At 31.6% G+C, this 18225-nt stretch overlaps 1 protein-coding gene and 1 long non-coding RNA gene across 8 annotated transcripts in view; both read right to left on the bottom strand.

Annotated features, from left to right (window-relative positions):
* Positions 1–7601: 7601 nt before the first annotated feature.
* Positions 7602–18225, bottom strand: part of LOC105111102 (uncharacterized) — a 23002-nt gene continuing 12378 nt past the window's right edge. Inside the window, exons 4-5 of the long non-coding RNA XR_839568.1 lie at positions 8850–9120; positions 7602–7794 (exon numbers count right to left, since the gene is read on the bottom strand). This is a non-coding gene — a long non-coding RNA (uncharacterized LOC105111102). The remainder of the gene's footprint in view (positions 7795–8849; positions 9121–18225) is intronic.
* Positions 10739–14095, bottom strand: LOC105111100 (uncharacterized). Of its 7 annotated transcripts, none has more exons than XM_011006357.1 (4): positions 13846–14095; positions 12883–12940; positions 11178–12134; positions 10739–11063 (listed from the first exon to the last, which is right to left on the bottom strand). In XM_011006357.1, exon 3 carries the CDS (start codon positions 11997–11999, stop codon positions 11196–11198), a length of 804 nt encoding a protein of 267 aa, XP_011004659.1. In that variant the 5' UTR covers positions 12000–12134; positions 12883–12940; positions 13846–14095; the 3' UTR covers positions 10739–11063; positions 11178–11195. The 7 variants fall into 7 exon arrangements, with proteins under 7 accessions (XP_011004659.1, XP_011004658.1, XP_011004661.1 ...); XM_011006356.1 differs by having other exon boundaries at positions 10739–11067; positions 11182–12134; XM_011006359.1 differs by adding an exon at positions 13149–13295 and having other exon boundaries at positions 10739–12134; positions 13846–14094.

The following is an 18225-nucleotide window of genomic DNA, read 5'->3' as shown; positions in this document are numbered from 1 at the left end:
TAAAGTAGACCTAAATCTGAGATCTATAGCTCCAGATATGACCCAATTACCGAACAGTGTTCCGATTTGGATTGCACCGACATCTCTTTTCTGATTTTGGTCATCTCTTTGTCCTTGCAATTTAAGTTCTTAAAGTCATCAATCAATCCTTTCATTTATGTGATAGGCCTGCATTAAAAATAAATATTTACCACAAATTAAAGGTATCTTATATTATTAGATATATTATTATAAAACATGCTTTAGTTAAGGAGTTATTGATACTTCAAGTGCAAAATGATGATATAAAACCATGATCAAAATACACTTTTAAGTACTAATCACACCCCCCAACCAGCTTATTACTAGTCCCTAGTAATCAAAGCGTTTAAATAGGAAAACAATTTGTAAATTCCACAAAGCAAGGTATTCATCATTCAACTTCTATTAATCTATCCAGATAAACAAACTCTTATTAAATTTATATATTTGCTCAATACCTCTTAACAAGATATTCATAAACCTTTCTTTTGTACTCAATGTATCAACACATAATTATAGGGCTTTTCTTGGAAGAAAACAAAATTTTTGTTCTAATGTTTAAGGTTAACTTCCTTGGGTTGGGATTATTATTTTTGTCTTTTTTTTTTCTTTTTTCTTTTAAATATATATACATACAATTTAAAAACACCATGCATCTTTAACCCATGTAACGAGCTTTCGTCTAATGACTCCCAGACGAGTTGGTCTTAGGGCATTAGGTGTTCAAACACCCCTACGAGCTTAGTAACTCGGGTTGCAGATATTGATATGTAGATAGTGCAATGTTTGATTCCCTTAAGCTTTTCTCCTCAACCCATGTAACAAGCGTTGGGCCAATAGCTCCCAAGTCACTTGACTTTAGGGTATTAGGTGTTAAAACACCCCTTCAGGCTTAATTGCTTAGGTTAGGGAGGCTACGAAACCAAACTTATCTATATTTTTATTATCATCATTTTTTTTCTTTTTTTTAATTATATACAATCTCTTTAATTATATACAATTCATGTTTTTCTTTTTTTCTTTTTAATTATATACAATCCCTTTCCCTTAGTTGTTACCTTTAACAAAAGAACATAAATAATGTAATAATCCAATATGCAACCCACAATCATATGTTAAAGTGTGTGTGTGAAAATTAAGGTTTAAGAATACGTGTTAAATAAGTATATGAGCAGAATTAAGTGATAACAATGCGAAAGTTTGTAAATCTAAATATTTCAAGAAGTATTATAATAGACCTTGTTAAGAATGGTTACTAAGATGCGTCTCATGAGTCACTTTTAACAAAAGAGCTCCTTTACTCTACCATCCTAGTAACAATAATTATGCACATGCTTTATGAAATGAAAAACAATTTTTTTTTTTTTATCGACTACTACCCTCTTTTTTTTTTTAATTAACTACTACCCTCTCCCCCCAACCAAAACGAGACATTGTCCTCAATGTTCTAAGGTAGAAAGATAGAGTATAGAAGATATCACCTGAAATAACAAACACTGACAAACCTGAAACACACGGAAACAAATAAAAGTAACAACAAAACACAATAATAAAACCAAAAGACACAAAGATTCACAAATGAAGGCTCAAATCCAATCTAAGCTTTTTACGGCTTTCCTTAGTTGACCAATTTATGCGACTCATGGAAGGATCAATTACAGGAATAAAATATTGTAGTTGGTCAATCAATTGTTCAGTAGTAGCAGCAGAGATTATGATTTGTCGTGCAGAAGATGTTAGAAATTCCTGTTCCACAGCATGATCAAGAAAACACAACAACTTATCATAATAACCATTAACATTTAACAAACCTATGAGTTTATGGTGAATGTGCAGTTGGGCCCAAGAGGAAATATGAAAGATCTCCTCCAATGTGCCTAGACCACCTGGTAAAGCAATGAAGGCATCAGGATGGTTAAACATTGCATTCATTCGAGCCGACATTGTGGAGACCTGAAGTTCCTCTCCAATTGTTTTTCCAATGATGTCCCCTTGTGCTAAAGGTTCGGGGACGACCCCTAAAACTTGACTACCTCCTAAAAATGCAGTTATTGACACACCTCCCATTAACCCAAGACTACCTCCCCCATACACTAAATGAATCTTTCTCTCAGCTAGCACTTGACCAAGATGATTTGCTAATTCTAAAAACTTCTTTTCTTTCCCAGGACTAGATCCACCGAAAACACAAATATTTCTTATATGATGACTTGAGGAACTTGCCATTTCTACACACTTCTGTATTTGTTGAATGTATGGGTTGAGTAGAAATGAAAGGAAAGAAGAGAGGGTTTTATAGATGAGAAATTAGAAAGGCAATCATACCACCTATATGTAGGCCAACTACAGTCTCACTCTCTCTCTTTATTTATTTATTTACTTACTTTTGAAAAAGCATGTGTATGTACAGGTAGTTGTGATTGTGGCTCACATCTTCCCTTGGTTTTACGTCCAAGAACAGCTTAAACGCCCTCTATAGGTCGGGGATAGGCTTCCCATCTAGTTTTCTTAAAAACTGGCAAACAGGGTCTTTTTTAGTCAGATTCCCAAGACTAAGTCGATCATGTTCTTTATGAAAATGGGGTCATAAATCATGAATTGCACGATGCATATCTCCACTAGGATGCGTCTCAAGAGTCAATAGAAGATTATCTAAAGACTCCTTAGTCAGGCCATCCTTAATCAAATGTATTTTATCTTCACGGTTTATAGATACCATTCCTAAAGAACGACATTGTGTATTACAAGTCCATCTAGCACATCGATGATAGACTTTTAGTCGTTTTGCATGACGCTTCTTTGCAAAAGTGCTTTTACCTATTCCATGCATGTGTGAAATGAAGGAGTTAGAGGACTTACTTGATAATCGGACCTTTGCTTCAATCAACCAACGAATATCTTCAGGAATTCCATGATTCATTAACAATCTCAATCTTGCACATCTAGCATGGTAAATTTTTATAATCGCATTCTGAGGCAGAGCGGGAAAATACTTTTTCAATTTTTCAAGATTAGTGTCCATTTTTAAATGAGAATTGGAAGAGAGATTCAAAGAATTGCACAAATATATACATAAATATCAGTTATTGTGGGAGACTGAAAAAACCGATTTAAGTCACGGAGTACCGTTATCTATCATTTGACCGGGGTGAGAGAAACTAGCAAAAATCACTAAAACAAAAACAATGTGAGAAAAACAAAATAATCAACCTTTATCTACAAGATCATTCAAACCAGTTGATTCATTTTTACTAGGAAAATTATCAAAGTAAGCTTTCAAACGATGTCCATTTTCCTTAAAATCATTCTCATTCATTGAATTCTCAATATCACAAGCCCCATAAGGATTGTTCCATCTTGATCTTAGCTCTTTATGGAATGCATAGAGTTGAGAATTATAAAACAAAACTTTTTGACCAGTATCAACTTTTTGACAATTTTCACAAGTTTTGCAGAATGCATGCGTGTCCTTGAACATGGTGGGCCAATAAAATCCATTTTGAAAGATTTTTATAACTGTCTTTTTTGACGAGAAATAACTTTCACATACTTCAGAATGATAAAGTTTAATGACACTACTTACCTCATTGTCGGGAATGAATCTTTGAAATATTTGATCAGGACAATATTTGAATAAGTTAGGGTTATCACAATAAAAGCTCTTCACTTCATTCAAAAACTTTTCTTTGTCTTAGATACTCCAATCAGCTGACAAATCTCTTAAAGCAAGAAAATTGATATTTTTATCATACCAAGGCATTGGACTAAGAGAAAGTAAGGATTCGTTAGGAAAGTAATCATCGATTGGTGTGATGTCAGATGTCGAATCTGTTGTCCCTGTTGATAAAATATTCACATCAATATTTTCGGTGCCTTTTTCATCCGTGATTTCTTTCTCAAAATAAATCATTTGCAAATCTTCAGATTCATCCAATTCATTTTTACTTAAAGTAGATTCAAGTTGATCTTAAACTAATTCGTCAATATGATCTACTTCTTGTCAATCATTATCATCTCCAGGTTGCTTGCAAATGTTGAAAATATTCATCTCCAATGTCATGTTTCCAAATGATAGCTTCATCAGTCCATTCCTACAATTAATTAATGCGTTAGAGGTTGCAAGAAACGGACGTCCTAAAATAAAAGGAAATGAATTACATGCTTCAATAGGTTCTGTGTCCAAGATAATAAAATCCACAGGATAAATGAATTTATCGACTTGTACTAACACATCTTCAATTATTCCTCTAGGCACTTTTACAGATCTATCGACAAGTAAAAGAGATATAGAAGTTGGTTTTAACTCACCTAGATTGAGACTTTAAAAAACTGAATATGGAAGTAAATTCACACTAGCTCCAAGATCAAGTAAAGCTCTTTCAATTTTATGTTCTCCAATAAAGCAAGAAATTGTAGGACAACCAGGGTCTTTATATTTCAAAGCATTATTGTTCTGAAGAATGGCACTTACTTGTTCTGCTAAAAAGGCTTTCTTTTTCACATTCAGTTTCCTCTTCACAGTGCATAGATCTTTCAAAAATTTAGCATAGGAAGGAACCTGTTTAATAGCATCCAGCAAAGGTATATTGATCCTTACCTGTTTGAAAATTTCAAAAATTTCAGAGTTGTGATTGACTTTCCTTTGTTTGGTCATGACTTGAGGAAATGGAAGTGCTGGTGGAGAATCAGTCTTTTCTTTACAATTTTCAGATTCAACCCCTTCCTTACCATCAGAGATTGACTCATCATCTTTCTCATAAGGTTCAAGAGAGGGTTTTTCAATAACCTTACCACTGCGCAGAGTAGTGACTGATTTGACTTGATCCATGTGTTGACTTCCGGAACTACTTGCATTTGCATTGTATTGCCCCTTGGGATTTTATTGTGGTTGAGATGGAAACTTACCTTTCTCTTGAAAATTGAGAGCAGATGTCAATTTTGCAAGAGTATCTTTAAAATCTGTCATGTTTTGAGCAAGTTGAGTATTAATTGTCTCTTGCTTTTCAATGAATGCATGCAATGTTTCCTTAAGATTTCTTCTAGAAAGTGGAGCATAAGGAGGTGCATATCCATGAGAATTTTGGAAATTGTGGTGTGCTTGAAACGGTGGTTGTGAAGTTTGTGCATTGTTGTTCTCACTCTTCCAACTAAAATTTGGGTGATTTCTCCAACCAGGGTTGTATGTTTGTGAGTATGGGTTGTGGTTGGCCCTTTGAAAACTGTTTAAAGCATGGGCTTGTTCATGGAGACATTCCTTAAAAGAAGGCAAGGTTGGACAATTATTTGTTGAGTGTTCATTTGTTTCACAGATTTGACACACAATGTTTTCAACATATTTTAATTGGCCACTCTTTTTCAATTCTAGTGCCTCGATTTTTCTAGCTAAAGATGCAAACTTGGCTTGAAGGTCATGATCTTCCCTAAGGTTATACATACCTCTACTAGATGTATGAGGTTGAGTTTTACTCGGTGCCTCATAAGTACCCGCGGTGTCCCAATTAGATAACGTCAAAACATCATTGATAACGTCAAAATTAGATCCACTCAAAAACATGAAAGTTGTAGGCAATTATCTCAGCTTTCTTGTGTAAAACTTTTAGCTCATTTGGACTTCTAGAACTCCAGATATGGCCAAAATACTGAACAGTGCTCGGGCTGTAGGACAGCTTCGGGCTTCTTTGTTGTTGCAATAATTTGGACTTGAAAATGGCTTTTTTAGATCTTGGGCTCCATATGAAAGTTATAGGTCTATGCCTTATCTTTCCATCAATATAAAGTAGACCTAAATCTGAGATCTATAGCTCTAGATATGACCCAATTACCGAACAGTGTTCCGGTTTGGATTGCACCGACATCTCTTTTCTAATTTTGGTCATCTCTTTGTCCTTGCAATTTAAGTTCTTAAATTCATCAATCAATCCTTTCATTTATGTGATAGGCCTGCATTTAAAATGAACATTTACCATAAATTAAAGGTATCTTATATTATTAGATATATTATTATAAAACATGCTTTAGTTAAGGAGTTATTGATACTTCAAGTGCAAAATGATGATATAAAACCATGATAAATTGATACTTCAAAGATATATTATTATAAAACATGCTTTAGTTAAGGAGTTATTGATACTTCAAATGCAAAATGATGATATAAAACCATGATAAAAATGCACTTTTAAGTACTAATCATGTATATAGGCTAACTACTCCCCATTGGCATTGAGTTGCTACAAATCCTATATCAAGGTATAATAGGTATTCATATAATCATTAAAGAAATATATATCATATCAAATTGAATTTAGCTCGATGGAATTTAAGTGTAATTAAAAAATAAATAAGTACTTGAAAAATAAAGTAACATATATAAATATTCAAAAAATTAACTAGTCGTACTCATCATATAATATATCATAACCCAATTCTGGGTTATTCTCTAAAAATTATTTTTTTCAAAATAAAAATAAAAAAATAATAATAAAGGCTGGCAATGTAAAGAAAGCAAACCGGGAAATCAAGTTGTAATTTTGGAGGAAATTCAAGATCTAATTGTACCTTATTATGTCAAAAAATATAAAAAAAATGCAAATTTAAGGTCAAAATAAATGATTATTGAATGAATTTACATAAAAATTAAGTCCTAGGACATAATTAAATCTTTAATAGGCCAATTTGATTTAATCATGGGCCAAATTAAATTTTAATTATGTTTAAAAATTAATTTGAATCTAATTGAAGGATTTAATTAAGTGCAAAGACTTAATTATACTTTAAATGGGTCAAATTAATTTTATTTTGCGTTAATTGGTGAAAAATTAAGTTTGAGGGCCTAATTTGGGCTTAATTGCATTAAACAAAAAAGGTTTAGGGTCAATTAGGGTTCAATTGAAAGCAATTGAAAGAGGAATGACTGAAATGAAATTTGACTAAAAAAGAACTCAGCACTGTTCATTATCCATTTTTTTCTGAAGAAACTAGTCTAGTTACCTACTAATTAGTACTTAAAAAGTAAATTTTTATCAAGATTTTATATCATCATTTTGCACTTCAACTATCAATAACTCCTTAACTAAAGCATGTTTTATAATAACAAAGTCTCATACCATAAGATACTTTTAATTTATAGTAAATGTTCATCCTAAATGCAAGCCTATCATATAAATGAAAGCATTGATTGATGAGTTGAATTACTGAAATTGAAAGGATAAAGAGAGGGTGAAGCTTAGAAAAGAGAAGCTAGTTTAGTTCAAACTAGAACACTGTTTGGTAATTGGATCATAAATAGAGCTGTAAAACTTAAATTTAGGTCTACTTTATATGGATGGAAAGAAATCTAAGACATAGACCTAAAACTTTCATGTGGAAGGCAAGACTTAATTTTGCTATATGAAAGTCCAAATCTTAGCAACAACATAGAAGTTTGAATCTGTCATACAGCTTAGACATTGTTCAATATTCAACTCATATCTTAAGTTCTAGAAATTCAAATAACCTCAATTATTTTTTTCATAGAAAGCCGAGATAATTTCCTAAAATTTTCATAAGCTGAGATAATGCGAGTGCAATTCAAGAATAAATGAGAGTACTTGGAAAATAAAGCAACATATATAAATATTCAAGAAATTAACTAGTGGTATTCATCATATAATCAACATACATATTTATTTATATTATATGCATATTAAATATTATCTCACTCACCCGAAAAAATATAGATTAAAAGGAATATCAGATGAAAGACTCGAAAAATCTATTGAGAATCGTTAGGAGAACCTATAACAAATATAAAAAATATACTCAAAAGCAACTCAAAACAACACAAATAAAAGATTCCATTGCATAAAAGAAAATCAGGTTTAGTCTCCTAGGTTTAGAGACTAAAACGATAATTTTCCAAAATAGAGACCAAAACATAATTTTAATAAAATTAGAGGATCAAACTATAAATACATAACCATACTAAAATTCCACTCATAAAACATCCTCAATTATGTATAGAATTAACCAGGGACCGAACTGTAATTTTTATAAAGTTTAGACTAAAATGTAAATTCCTAAAATTAAGGGACCAAACTGAAAATATTCCAAATCAATTATCAAAATGAGATTCATCATCCTTAATCTCATAATAACACTTTCCACAATCTCAAAATACATTTAAGGGTTAAATTATAATTTTTTCAAAGTTTAGGGACTAAACTAAAATTCTCATAAATTAAGGATCAAAATAAAATTTGATCATCTTCAACCTTGAGAACATCATGTTCAGATTTTTCAGCAAGCTTAAAATGAATTTCTTAACCCTATAAGAATTAATTTAAACAAATTAACTCACAAATTCTTATTTCTAACAACATAATAATTAATCATCTACCATTAAACCCTTGATAATCATAAATCATTATTAACAACATAAACTTTTAATCTTTATAAACTCAAATATTTTCTTTAATTATTTCATAAATAAACTATAATTGAAAGTAATATATAAAAAATCACTTACTTGCTATTTTTACTTTTTTAAAACTAAAAATTCAAAATAAAAAATTAAAACATTTGATTCGAGGAAGGTAAGCTTATAGCGGGCACAAAAATTACAAGATAGAAAAGCAACTCTTTTATAACTTTTCTTTATATATCTAGATTAATTTAAGTTGGATTTCGATTAATTTGTACTCAGTTTCTAGTCAAAAATTTAGATTGTACACAGACAAAAAACTTCTTGCGCTACAGAAACAAACTTAAATCCACAAACCTCAAATCCTTCATCGCAACAAATAAGACTAACATTGTCTTGTTAAAGAGTAAAAAGGTAAACGAGATAGAACCTGAATACACTCCTTCGTTGGAGCAATGGGTGCGTGGACCCATAATCCTCCAGATTTGAGTTTGATGACTGTCATTCGAATGTTAGTTGACACACTGGTGAAGCCTAATGCTTGCTCTTGTTCGAATAGCCATTTACATCCCTTCACAGGCTAAAGACATTAAACAAAAGATAACAGCCCTTCTAGCTACAATTTACATTAGCATACAAAAGAATTGTGCCTTTTACAATACTTATGTTTTCCATATATATCAAATTCAACTCTTTCTCTACTAATTTTAGTAGTTTAATCAGAACAAAGAATATTTCTTTTTTTCTAGACTGATGGAATTTCTCCAAGTGGGATTTAAAATGAGGACCTCATTTTGAAGGAACTGCTGCTCCACGAATTCATCTAGAGATGCTTCCTATTTTATCAGGGCATATGCCAACGAAACGGAACAATTTACTCAACATATTATCCATCTCTTAGGCTGACGTCTTTGGTCTCATAATTCATATTCAGTCATGGAATGGAACTCCAGTATTCAGGGGTTCTAAGATCCAGATTGCATTATCCAAATATGTTACTGGTTTCCAATTTCAAATGCAGAATTTAGAAATTCATGAAATTTTAATTGTATTTCACTTTTCTTGAGGACAGTACAAAGTGATTTCAGGTGTCTGACTTTACAGGTACATAAATTCTGTAAGATGGCAAGTAGCTGGGAGTAATAAAACTTGAAAACAGACAAGTTGTGTCAATACACACAGCAAAGGACAAATGTGCACAAGTATATTAAAGTCATAATTATCAAAATTTAAGCCACTCTCCATTATTCTTGAACAAAATCCTTAACAACCAAGCTGAAGATAGAGAAAGTTACCCCAGTCCTTACAGTGCGCCTATTAAGGAAAGGACCAAGAGGGAAAGGAAACCCTGTGAAGTTCAGATAAAACCTGCCGCCACCGCCACCACTGCTGGTGCTGGTGCTGGTGCTGGTGCTGGTGCTGGTGGTGCTTGCAGCAGCCTGGTGCTGGTGCTGGTGCTGGTGCTGGTGCTGGTGCTGGTGTTGCTTGCAGCAGCAATCACCAAGCTGAACTTGTCTGTTCTTTTGATTCTGGGCTTTAACTGAGAAGAAACATCCTTCAGGGGCCCACCAAGAAAACTAGAATTTAGGTCTTTTAAAGAGGATGGTTTCTGCAGGGTTGTGGATTTAGGGCAAGAAATGGTTAAGGCTACTGCCATTTTTGTTGAAACAGTGGGAATTTTTTTATCAGGCCATCGATGTTCTAAAAGGTTGTGGCGGGGTGTCCATAATGTAAAACAGAATCCGGAGTTGGAACTTCCCCGGCCATGTTTGTGACCTGTGGAGGTCTGTCTGCGTTGGATTTTCTGGGAATTTATTGTGGATGGGAAAAGAAAAGGAGCAAAATAGTATTTTCTGTAGCAAATTAAGACCTTAATTTAGGATAGTTAACCCCCACATAAATCAGAGCTAAGAATGCAGGCAATGCTGTAGCATCGAATCCTGATCAGCCATATTTTGGGACTAGGTTCACCATGTGTTCCCACATAGCATCCACTCCACACTTGCATGGCAATTTTTAAGACAGCTCTATGCGCACGAAGCATGACCAAGAGCAGATAATCCAGTGACTAGCTTGATGACAACCAATTTTACACTGAAAGCTCATGTTCTACAGTTTCTTTTCAAGCCAAAGCGAACCAAGTTGCTTGCACCAACATGATAGTAACGAACCGGTCTCCTACCAACAAAACCTTCACTTGTTCAGAAGTAACATCTGGGAAATGGATAAAAACATATTTCAACTGTATTCCCAGAAGAGCTTCAGATATCCAAAAAGCATTCAGCTGGAATAATAGTATTTCCACACACAAGACTGATATGAAATGACTCTGGTTTTTATCACTTCGTTTCAAAACCCATCATAAAACAAAAAATTCCTAGTTAGACACATCGAATAGAACAATAATAAAGATACAACCAAGAAAACAAGCTTTTGGGTGATAGCCCTCACACTCTACTAATATTTCAGATACTTACAAGAGCATTGCACATCCATAAGGAAACAATTTTGGTGGGACCATTATTACCACCGAACCCCATTGCCACCACAAACAGCCCTAACACCAGCAAAATCCTACAAGAGCAGAAGAGCTTCTAACCATGGAAGATATAGGGGATAGTAGGACCGAGGAGCTTTGATGCCAACGAGTGATGTAGTCTTGGAGACTGGAAAGTCGTTGAATTACCAAGTTCACGTCACCAAGAAAAAGATGTGCGACTTCCTAGGTGCAAACTTCTACTCACAATGGTTACAGATTACGACACTAAATTGCATATCAAGTGATGATTTCTCTCACAAGCCAATCCAAACTAGGATAAGCAAAGTAAAGAATGAGAAATGATGGGAGGGCAAACAGAACAGTGATAAGAATGTACAGGGCCAAAATGCTTGCACTGGCAGGTATTACATATAAGATGATCAAAAGGAATATGATGACCAATGGGAACTTTGCTGTCAGACTAACAAAGAAAGCCAGTGATTTCTGAAGGGAAGAATGTATTCTCTCCACATTAAGGTAACTGTTGACATGATTATGATCATGGTGTGTCCCTGATGGTTCAGAGTGATGAATATATTGTCCTCTCCGGATGTTACCACGGCTTACCTTACTTCCATGAGCTAAATTACTGTCCGATGACCAGTGGGGTTGGTGGTCTTCACAGAAGGTGCCAGGAGACTTGTCTCTGTCACCATTCTTGCTCTCAACCATCCAAAGTAGAAAATAATTCTTGCGAGGAAATTTGAGGTTCCCTCTATAAACAAAGCGGAAAGATGATAAATTGCACCACGGGCAAGAAATAAAGAGAGGAAGCTTAATAGGTAATGTGGGGAATTTCACTACAGCCCATTGAAGCCCTAGGACGCAATTTTTGCAAAGAGTATGGCCACACCATAAAACATAAGGCACATTTTCCACAATATTGAAGGATTCCCAGCATATTGGGCACTCTAGAGCTTCTTCTGTGCTAACAACAGAAGATGCCTCATCATCGGAGTATTCTGATGGGAGTTGAGTAGGCTTTGTAGAATTGTTCATACTAGCACTTCCAGCTAGGCAATTGGATGCAAAATTCAACATTTTGATCGGTGACAAATGACTATGCAAACAAAATCACTTTCAATGGTTGTAGAAGCTGAACCATACAAGGAGTAACATTAACCATTTATTCATACTGCATTGTCTTCTCTTGCTAATAATTTCCGAGTATTTCACCTGGAAGGAAAAATAAGAATCAGAATGACAACCAAACTAAATTACATGTAATTTAGGCTGCCAGCTTCAGTTTGGCATCCATTTTCTACTTGAACTGCAATCTGATTATGTATAATAGAGAGATCTAGCTTTTAATCTTGTATGTCAAAGCAGATAATATCATGGTTTCATCATAATAAGCTAAAATCTCCAAAGAGCAGAAAGCTAATTAGAAAGAAACAGGATAAGGGGTTAGTAATCCAAAATGAAAAAGAGGATGCTGAAGAATTGACTTCATGGTGTCAGAGCTTCTAAACAGAACACCATCTCTTGTAATCTCAAATGAAAACTAGAAAAGAAAGGCTAAAATGACCCAAAAATGAGCGCATGTTTGCCAATATAAAAAAGGTCAGGATAGATTACTTGAGCACACATGCTGCTCTTTCATTGTTTCCCATTTAGACAAATACATTCACTGGTTAACCTTCAATGTTATTTGAGCAAGCTGCATCCTTAAATCAATTTGCATTCTCTACATGCAATGCCAGCTAGCTAGCAGCTACAGTTCACAAAGCAGAAGCAGAAGTTTGTACAACAAACAGTGACCATGACACATACCAATAAACTGAACAAGATGTATATTTGCAAATTCTAATGCCAAACTATCAATCATTACCCAGAGAAGTTAATTATCCCAAATATTCTTATCTAAGACCATCAAATCTAGATGTTATCCATTTATTAGATATGTGAACAGCTGAGAACTCACCTTCATGCACAAGCAAACATCCTTTTGCTACCCTAACTGAGCCCTATGCTTTCAATCTCTGCATGATGGACCGTGAAACTAATTAAGGTATTAAGTCAAACTTGCAAACAAAGATGACAGTTATGTGGTTGCGAAGATTGAACCATAAAACTTGTTTTCTAGTGTATCTAACAAATACAAATTCTTATCTTTCACCAATTCAGCACTGCAAGGGATGTGAATGTAGAGAGAGCTAATTCAATATTTGCAACAACTTTCTACAACACCAGACCTTATTTTGCATCCAAGTTTGCTTATGAATGTTCACTTGAACGCATATGTGCTTACTTGAGCGCGAGCGGGCATGTGGGGACATTTTTTGTTTCCCAGAACCATGCATTTATGTTTGTTCATCTTTGCCAAGAGATTGTTCCCTTCAGACGATGATATTTAGAATGAAATAATAGACCAACAATCTGAAATAAATCAAATACCACCCTCCCTTCAGACTCAAGCTCAACCTCAAGCTCAACCTCAAAATCAACCATATAACACAGATTAAAACTTGAATAAATGCTTCATAAGCCTTCGATTCAACAGTGCCAGACTAATTCCACTCCTAACAAAAAGCGTAACGAATTTTCAGCTAAAGTTAACCCCAAAAACATTAAAAAAAAAACCAACTCTAAATTCTTAGTTCTTTTACCTTTAGTAGATTCAACAAAACAAGGAGCAAGAAAATTCAACTAATAGTAGATTGAGAGAAAACAAACAAAGCCCACTTCTGTTTTGTCCTTAAAGAAACATTCCTAGCATTCAAAGAAGTAAAATAAAATAAAATAAAGAACTGATCCATGAAAATCCAAGCTTGCTGTAATTCTATATATATATATATATATATATATATATATATATATAAACTAACAACTTTGAACACCAATCAGGGAAAAAACAAAAAAAAAACAAAAAAAGTTCGGTACGCACCTTACGAGTTTATGAAGAAGGGAATTTTAAGAGAGATTCTTGATACATGATGAGAAGGAAGGAACAAAAACTGAGAGGTTCTGTTAAAGACGTGCATTTCTTTCTCCCTCTGCTTTGGTTGAAGATGAAGCAATAGACAAATTTTTGGAATTTAAGCCGAGTAGAGATCAAACTAGAAGGCCACTCCATCCAGTAAGGTTTCAATCTGCTCGATGTGACTGGTGTCGGTCATCTTCATGACTGTTTAAGAGGTTGTTTGTTTTCGTAGCTGAAATCAAGTTGAAATTGAATTGTGATTTTTTTTTATTTAAGATTAATATTTTTTTATTTTAAAAATATTTTGATTGGTTAATATTAAACATATTTTTTAACAAATAAAAAATATATATTATTTTTATATATTTTTTAAAAAATTATTTACACTCTCAAATACTACTTAAATATACATTGAAAATTATTTTTTAAAATATTTTTTATTTGAAAATATATTAAAATTATATATATATATATATATATTATTTTTTAAAATTGATTTTTGATACCAAAATATTAAAATAATTAAGAATATATAAAAAATTAATTTTAAATTAAAAATAAAAATTAAAAAAATATTATAGAATTATAATTTCAAACATCAACATAAGTTTTTATCACTATTTGAACATGTTAGGTAAGTGAAGGGAAAAAATTAATGATCCAAATTACTCTCAATTTTCTATTTTGTGTTTTAGAGAGTAAATTTTATCTTCCATACAATTTATTGTTATTTTTATTATTATTTATCTCTGTGCTGCTACTTTCTATCTCAAAATATACACTCAATAACCATCTAGGTGATGGTCAAGTGGTAAGAACTTAGGATCAAGGAGTTTGCTCCCTCTGTGGTCTCAGGTTCGAGTTCTTGGTTGCTCATATGATGATCACTGGAGGCTTACATGGTCGTTAACTTTAGGACCCGTGAAATTAGTCATGGTACGCGCAAACTGGCCCGGACACCCACATTAATCTAAAAAAAATATACACTCAATAATTTGTTATTCACCTCTCATCACTCTTAATTATTTTATATCGTTAATCCTTAACTCTTTATAACTTTTATGTTTTCAAAATTACTTTCGTAAGAACTTTTGTCCATTTTCTTAATCCCATACCAAACGACACCTTAATTTTATTAAGTACCCGTGTTCATTCATGATTTCTTTGTAACCAATTTTTTGGAACTCACTTTTAGAATGAAAACATAATTATTTTATTAATATTAAATAATTACAGCACAAATCATCATTCTCACACAATGATATCTCCTAAAATCCAAATTGAAAATAAGGATTTTATTTTGAATAATTAGTTAATTTTTTATTTTAAAATTTTGATTCATTTTTCTCTTGAGATACTTGATGTTCTATTACTCCTAAAAAAAGTCTTATTTAGTGAACTTAAAGATTATATAATAGTTAAGTTAATAACTTAGAGAAATTATAATAATTTTACAAAGAGATATATTAAAAATAAATATTCAGTAGAATATAGTATAGAGATTCTGAACATTTTATTTAAAAGATTTATGTTTTATTTATAATTCATGAGTCTTTTAATAGAGAAGAAGAACTAAAGTATAATATTGCCTAGATAGTATTTGTCGGGTTTCCTCAATATTATACATAGAGTGAAAACTATGAAACAAAATTATTCGCCTCTAGGATCATGTTAGATAGATCTAAAATTGTTTATGAATCTATTACTTGAAGATCTTATCTTATTCGATTTTGAATAATTTTTTAAAGAATAAATTGTAGCAAAACACAAGCTGTCTAATTGTCCAGCCTCCAACGATAATCAACACAAGCCACTCATGACAAATATTCTAAATACCTATTTAGGATATTTTTTGAGGGATTGTTATGGAAGTGTTAGCTCTAATTTTGTGTTTACGTAGTTTTTCTGTCTAATAGATAATTACTTTTTTTTTCACTTACAAAATAATATGCTTAAATTTATATTTATAAGGAATCCAAAAACCCTTATAAATGACAAAATATATATTTTCCTCTTAAATAATATCCATATATTATCTAAGGATGATTTTAGAAATTTATTCAATTAAGTTCTTGATTTTTCTAAGTTTAAAAATACAATTCTTTTAGTAATTATATTCTAGTCTTTAATTTTTAAAATATATTTTAATCAAGTCATACTTAATTAAATCATCTTAGTTTAATTTCTAACTAATAGTTTTTAATATGTATGACCCATTAGGTTATTAATATGTTGACCTAAATATAAAATAGAACTATAATTAGATAGTATTAAGTAAATTAAATAATTTAATTTATTATTAATTCATCAATTAATTAATTTATATTTAAAGGTCAGATGCATTGTTTAGGAACATGTTATGACCCTCAAATATTAAAAAAAATCATTAATGACTTGACGAAACCTTTTAGTGATCAATTTCTCAATGTAATTAATATCATTTCATCTATTATGTTTCGATTTACTATTAAAGCATGAGGTATATCTGTCATGTTAAATCATATTTGTTCTCTACATAATAGTCATTGATTGTTTGAATAAGATTTGAAATTCTTTTCAAATCTCATTCTATATTAGCCAAGTATTTCTTAATTAGTACTATTTGAGAATAAATGGAACATTTTTCCTAATTTATTTAAGGTGATGAATTTTCTCTTAATCACTCAAGTATCTTCATATACTTCATGCTACATCCAATGTTTAACCTTTCATTACCTTAATTAAGATAACATGTAACAAAATCAAAGTAAAATATTCTCTATATAAAATGACTTAGTGATCTCAAGTTTAAAGATTATTTACACAACCATCACATGAGTTTTTTCATAAATATAGATGATCTCTCCATATGAAATTATCCTGTAAGTTAGTTCATTGTACATGTTTTATAACAAAGACTCGCATATTAGTTCTAGAGTTCATTGTACATGTTTTATAACAAAGACACGCATATTAGTTCTAGGTATTTCTTATACCTCAACTTATAAGAACAAATTACTTCCTTTCATAAAGGGAAAAACATAATATACACCAGTTTTTACGACTTTAATGAATATCTTATATTTAAAAGAGCATCGACCAAGAAATTTTAGAAACAGTACTTTCATGCAAATAAAATATCATAATTATAACAACTTTATAATTTCTTTTACAAAGTATTTTGTCCCATGGAATTTATCTTACTCTAAATTCATTAATCTAATATTATATGAATATTAAAGATAAATTAAACATTTATTAATAACATATATGTATTTACATTAATATGATAATTTCATGTATAAAAAATCCATTGGCTATAGGGCATATTAAATTAACAATATCCCACTTTCCCTAAAGTTAATAACTTATGTATCTTGTTGTGTGCTAGCTTTAAAATGACGCAATTTAAAGAACATTCTGAGAGGTGTTGTGTTGGGAAAGAAAAGAGTTTTGGGTCTAATCATAAAATTATAATTAAGGTTTAGGAATCACCACCTAGTATTATGGTTATTAAAAAACCTATAATATATGAAAGTCTGAGTAAAGAACTGGTTGTGTAAGAGAAAGATGCATCACCCTCATTGCACCCTACAACAAGTAAGCTAAATTGTCATTTGATTGTTTTTATAAGTCAAGTTTCTATTAATTAGTTTTTTTCTAAGATCTAAAGTAGGTCTTCCTTTGTGAGAAAGTCTTAACCTTATTTGGTGAAATCCTAATCGTTCTAAAATTCAAATTTTAACATTGCATTTATTTTGCACCTTATATATTTAATACCTGTGAGTATACTCTATTATGTAGTTTTACACTCCCAAATATTAAAGTCTACATCTAAACCCTAATATAAAATAAAGAAAACAATTGGTGAAGGGTTTTTGATATTTTAGCCAAATCCTAATGAATAACTATAAACTGATTATCTTGTATTTTTAAAATGTGATAAAGATGTATTTTTTTGTTTTTAAGAAAAATATTCCTATAACATTTTAGGATTTGGTCGTATATAAGAAAACAAAATATTTTATTTTTTTCTAAAGGAGGAAATTAATTTTAAAAGTTTTTTGAGATTTTTGTGCAATTTTTTAGAAACCTTTCGGAGAAAATTAGATATTTTAACATCAAATATGTACCTTATAATGTAAATATACAACCCAATATTATGCAAAATTTGTAAAAAAACATGTGAGAAAATCATAAATTTTTTAAAGAACTTTTAAATTTTTTTAATATATTATTATTATTATTATTAGTGTTTTGTCCCAAGTACAGGAGTGTCGAAGTAATAAATAACCCAGCAAGACTAGGGTCGAATCACATGGAGGTTAATTGTACAAATTATAAACAACAACAATAGTAACAACA

The sequence above is a fragment of the Populus euphratica genome, unplaced genomic scaffold, assembly GCF_000495115.2.
Source record: "Populus euphratica unplaced genomic scaffold, PopEup_1.0 scaffold272.1, whole genome shotgun sequence".
NCBI lineage: Eukaryota > Viridiplantae > Streptophyta > Magnoliopsida > Malpighiales > Salicaceae > Populus > Populus euphratica.
This window is presented reverse-complemented; position numbering and strand designations above follow the sequence as displayed.

Bases quoted from the DNA above. Each gene is read 5' to 3' on its own strand.
- LOC105111100 (XM_011006357.1), bottom strand. From the start codon at position 11,999: ATGTTGAATTTTGCATCCAATTGCCTAGCTGGAAGTGCTAGTATGAAC.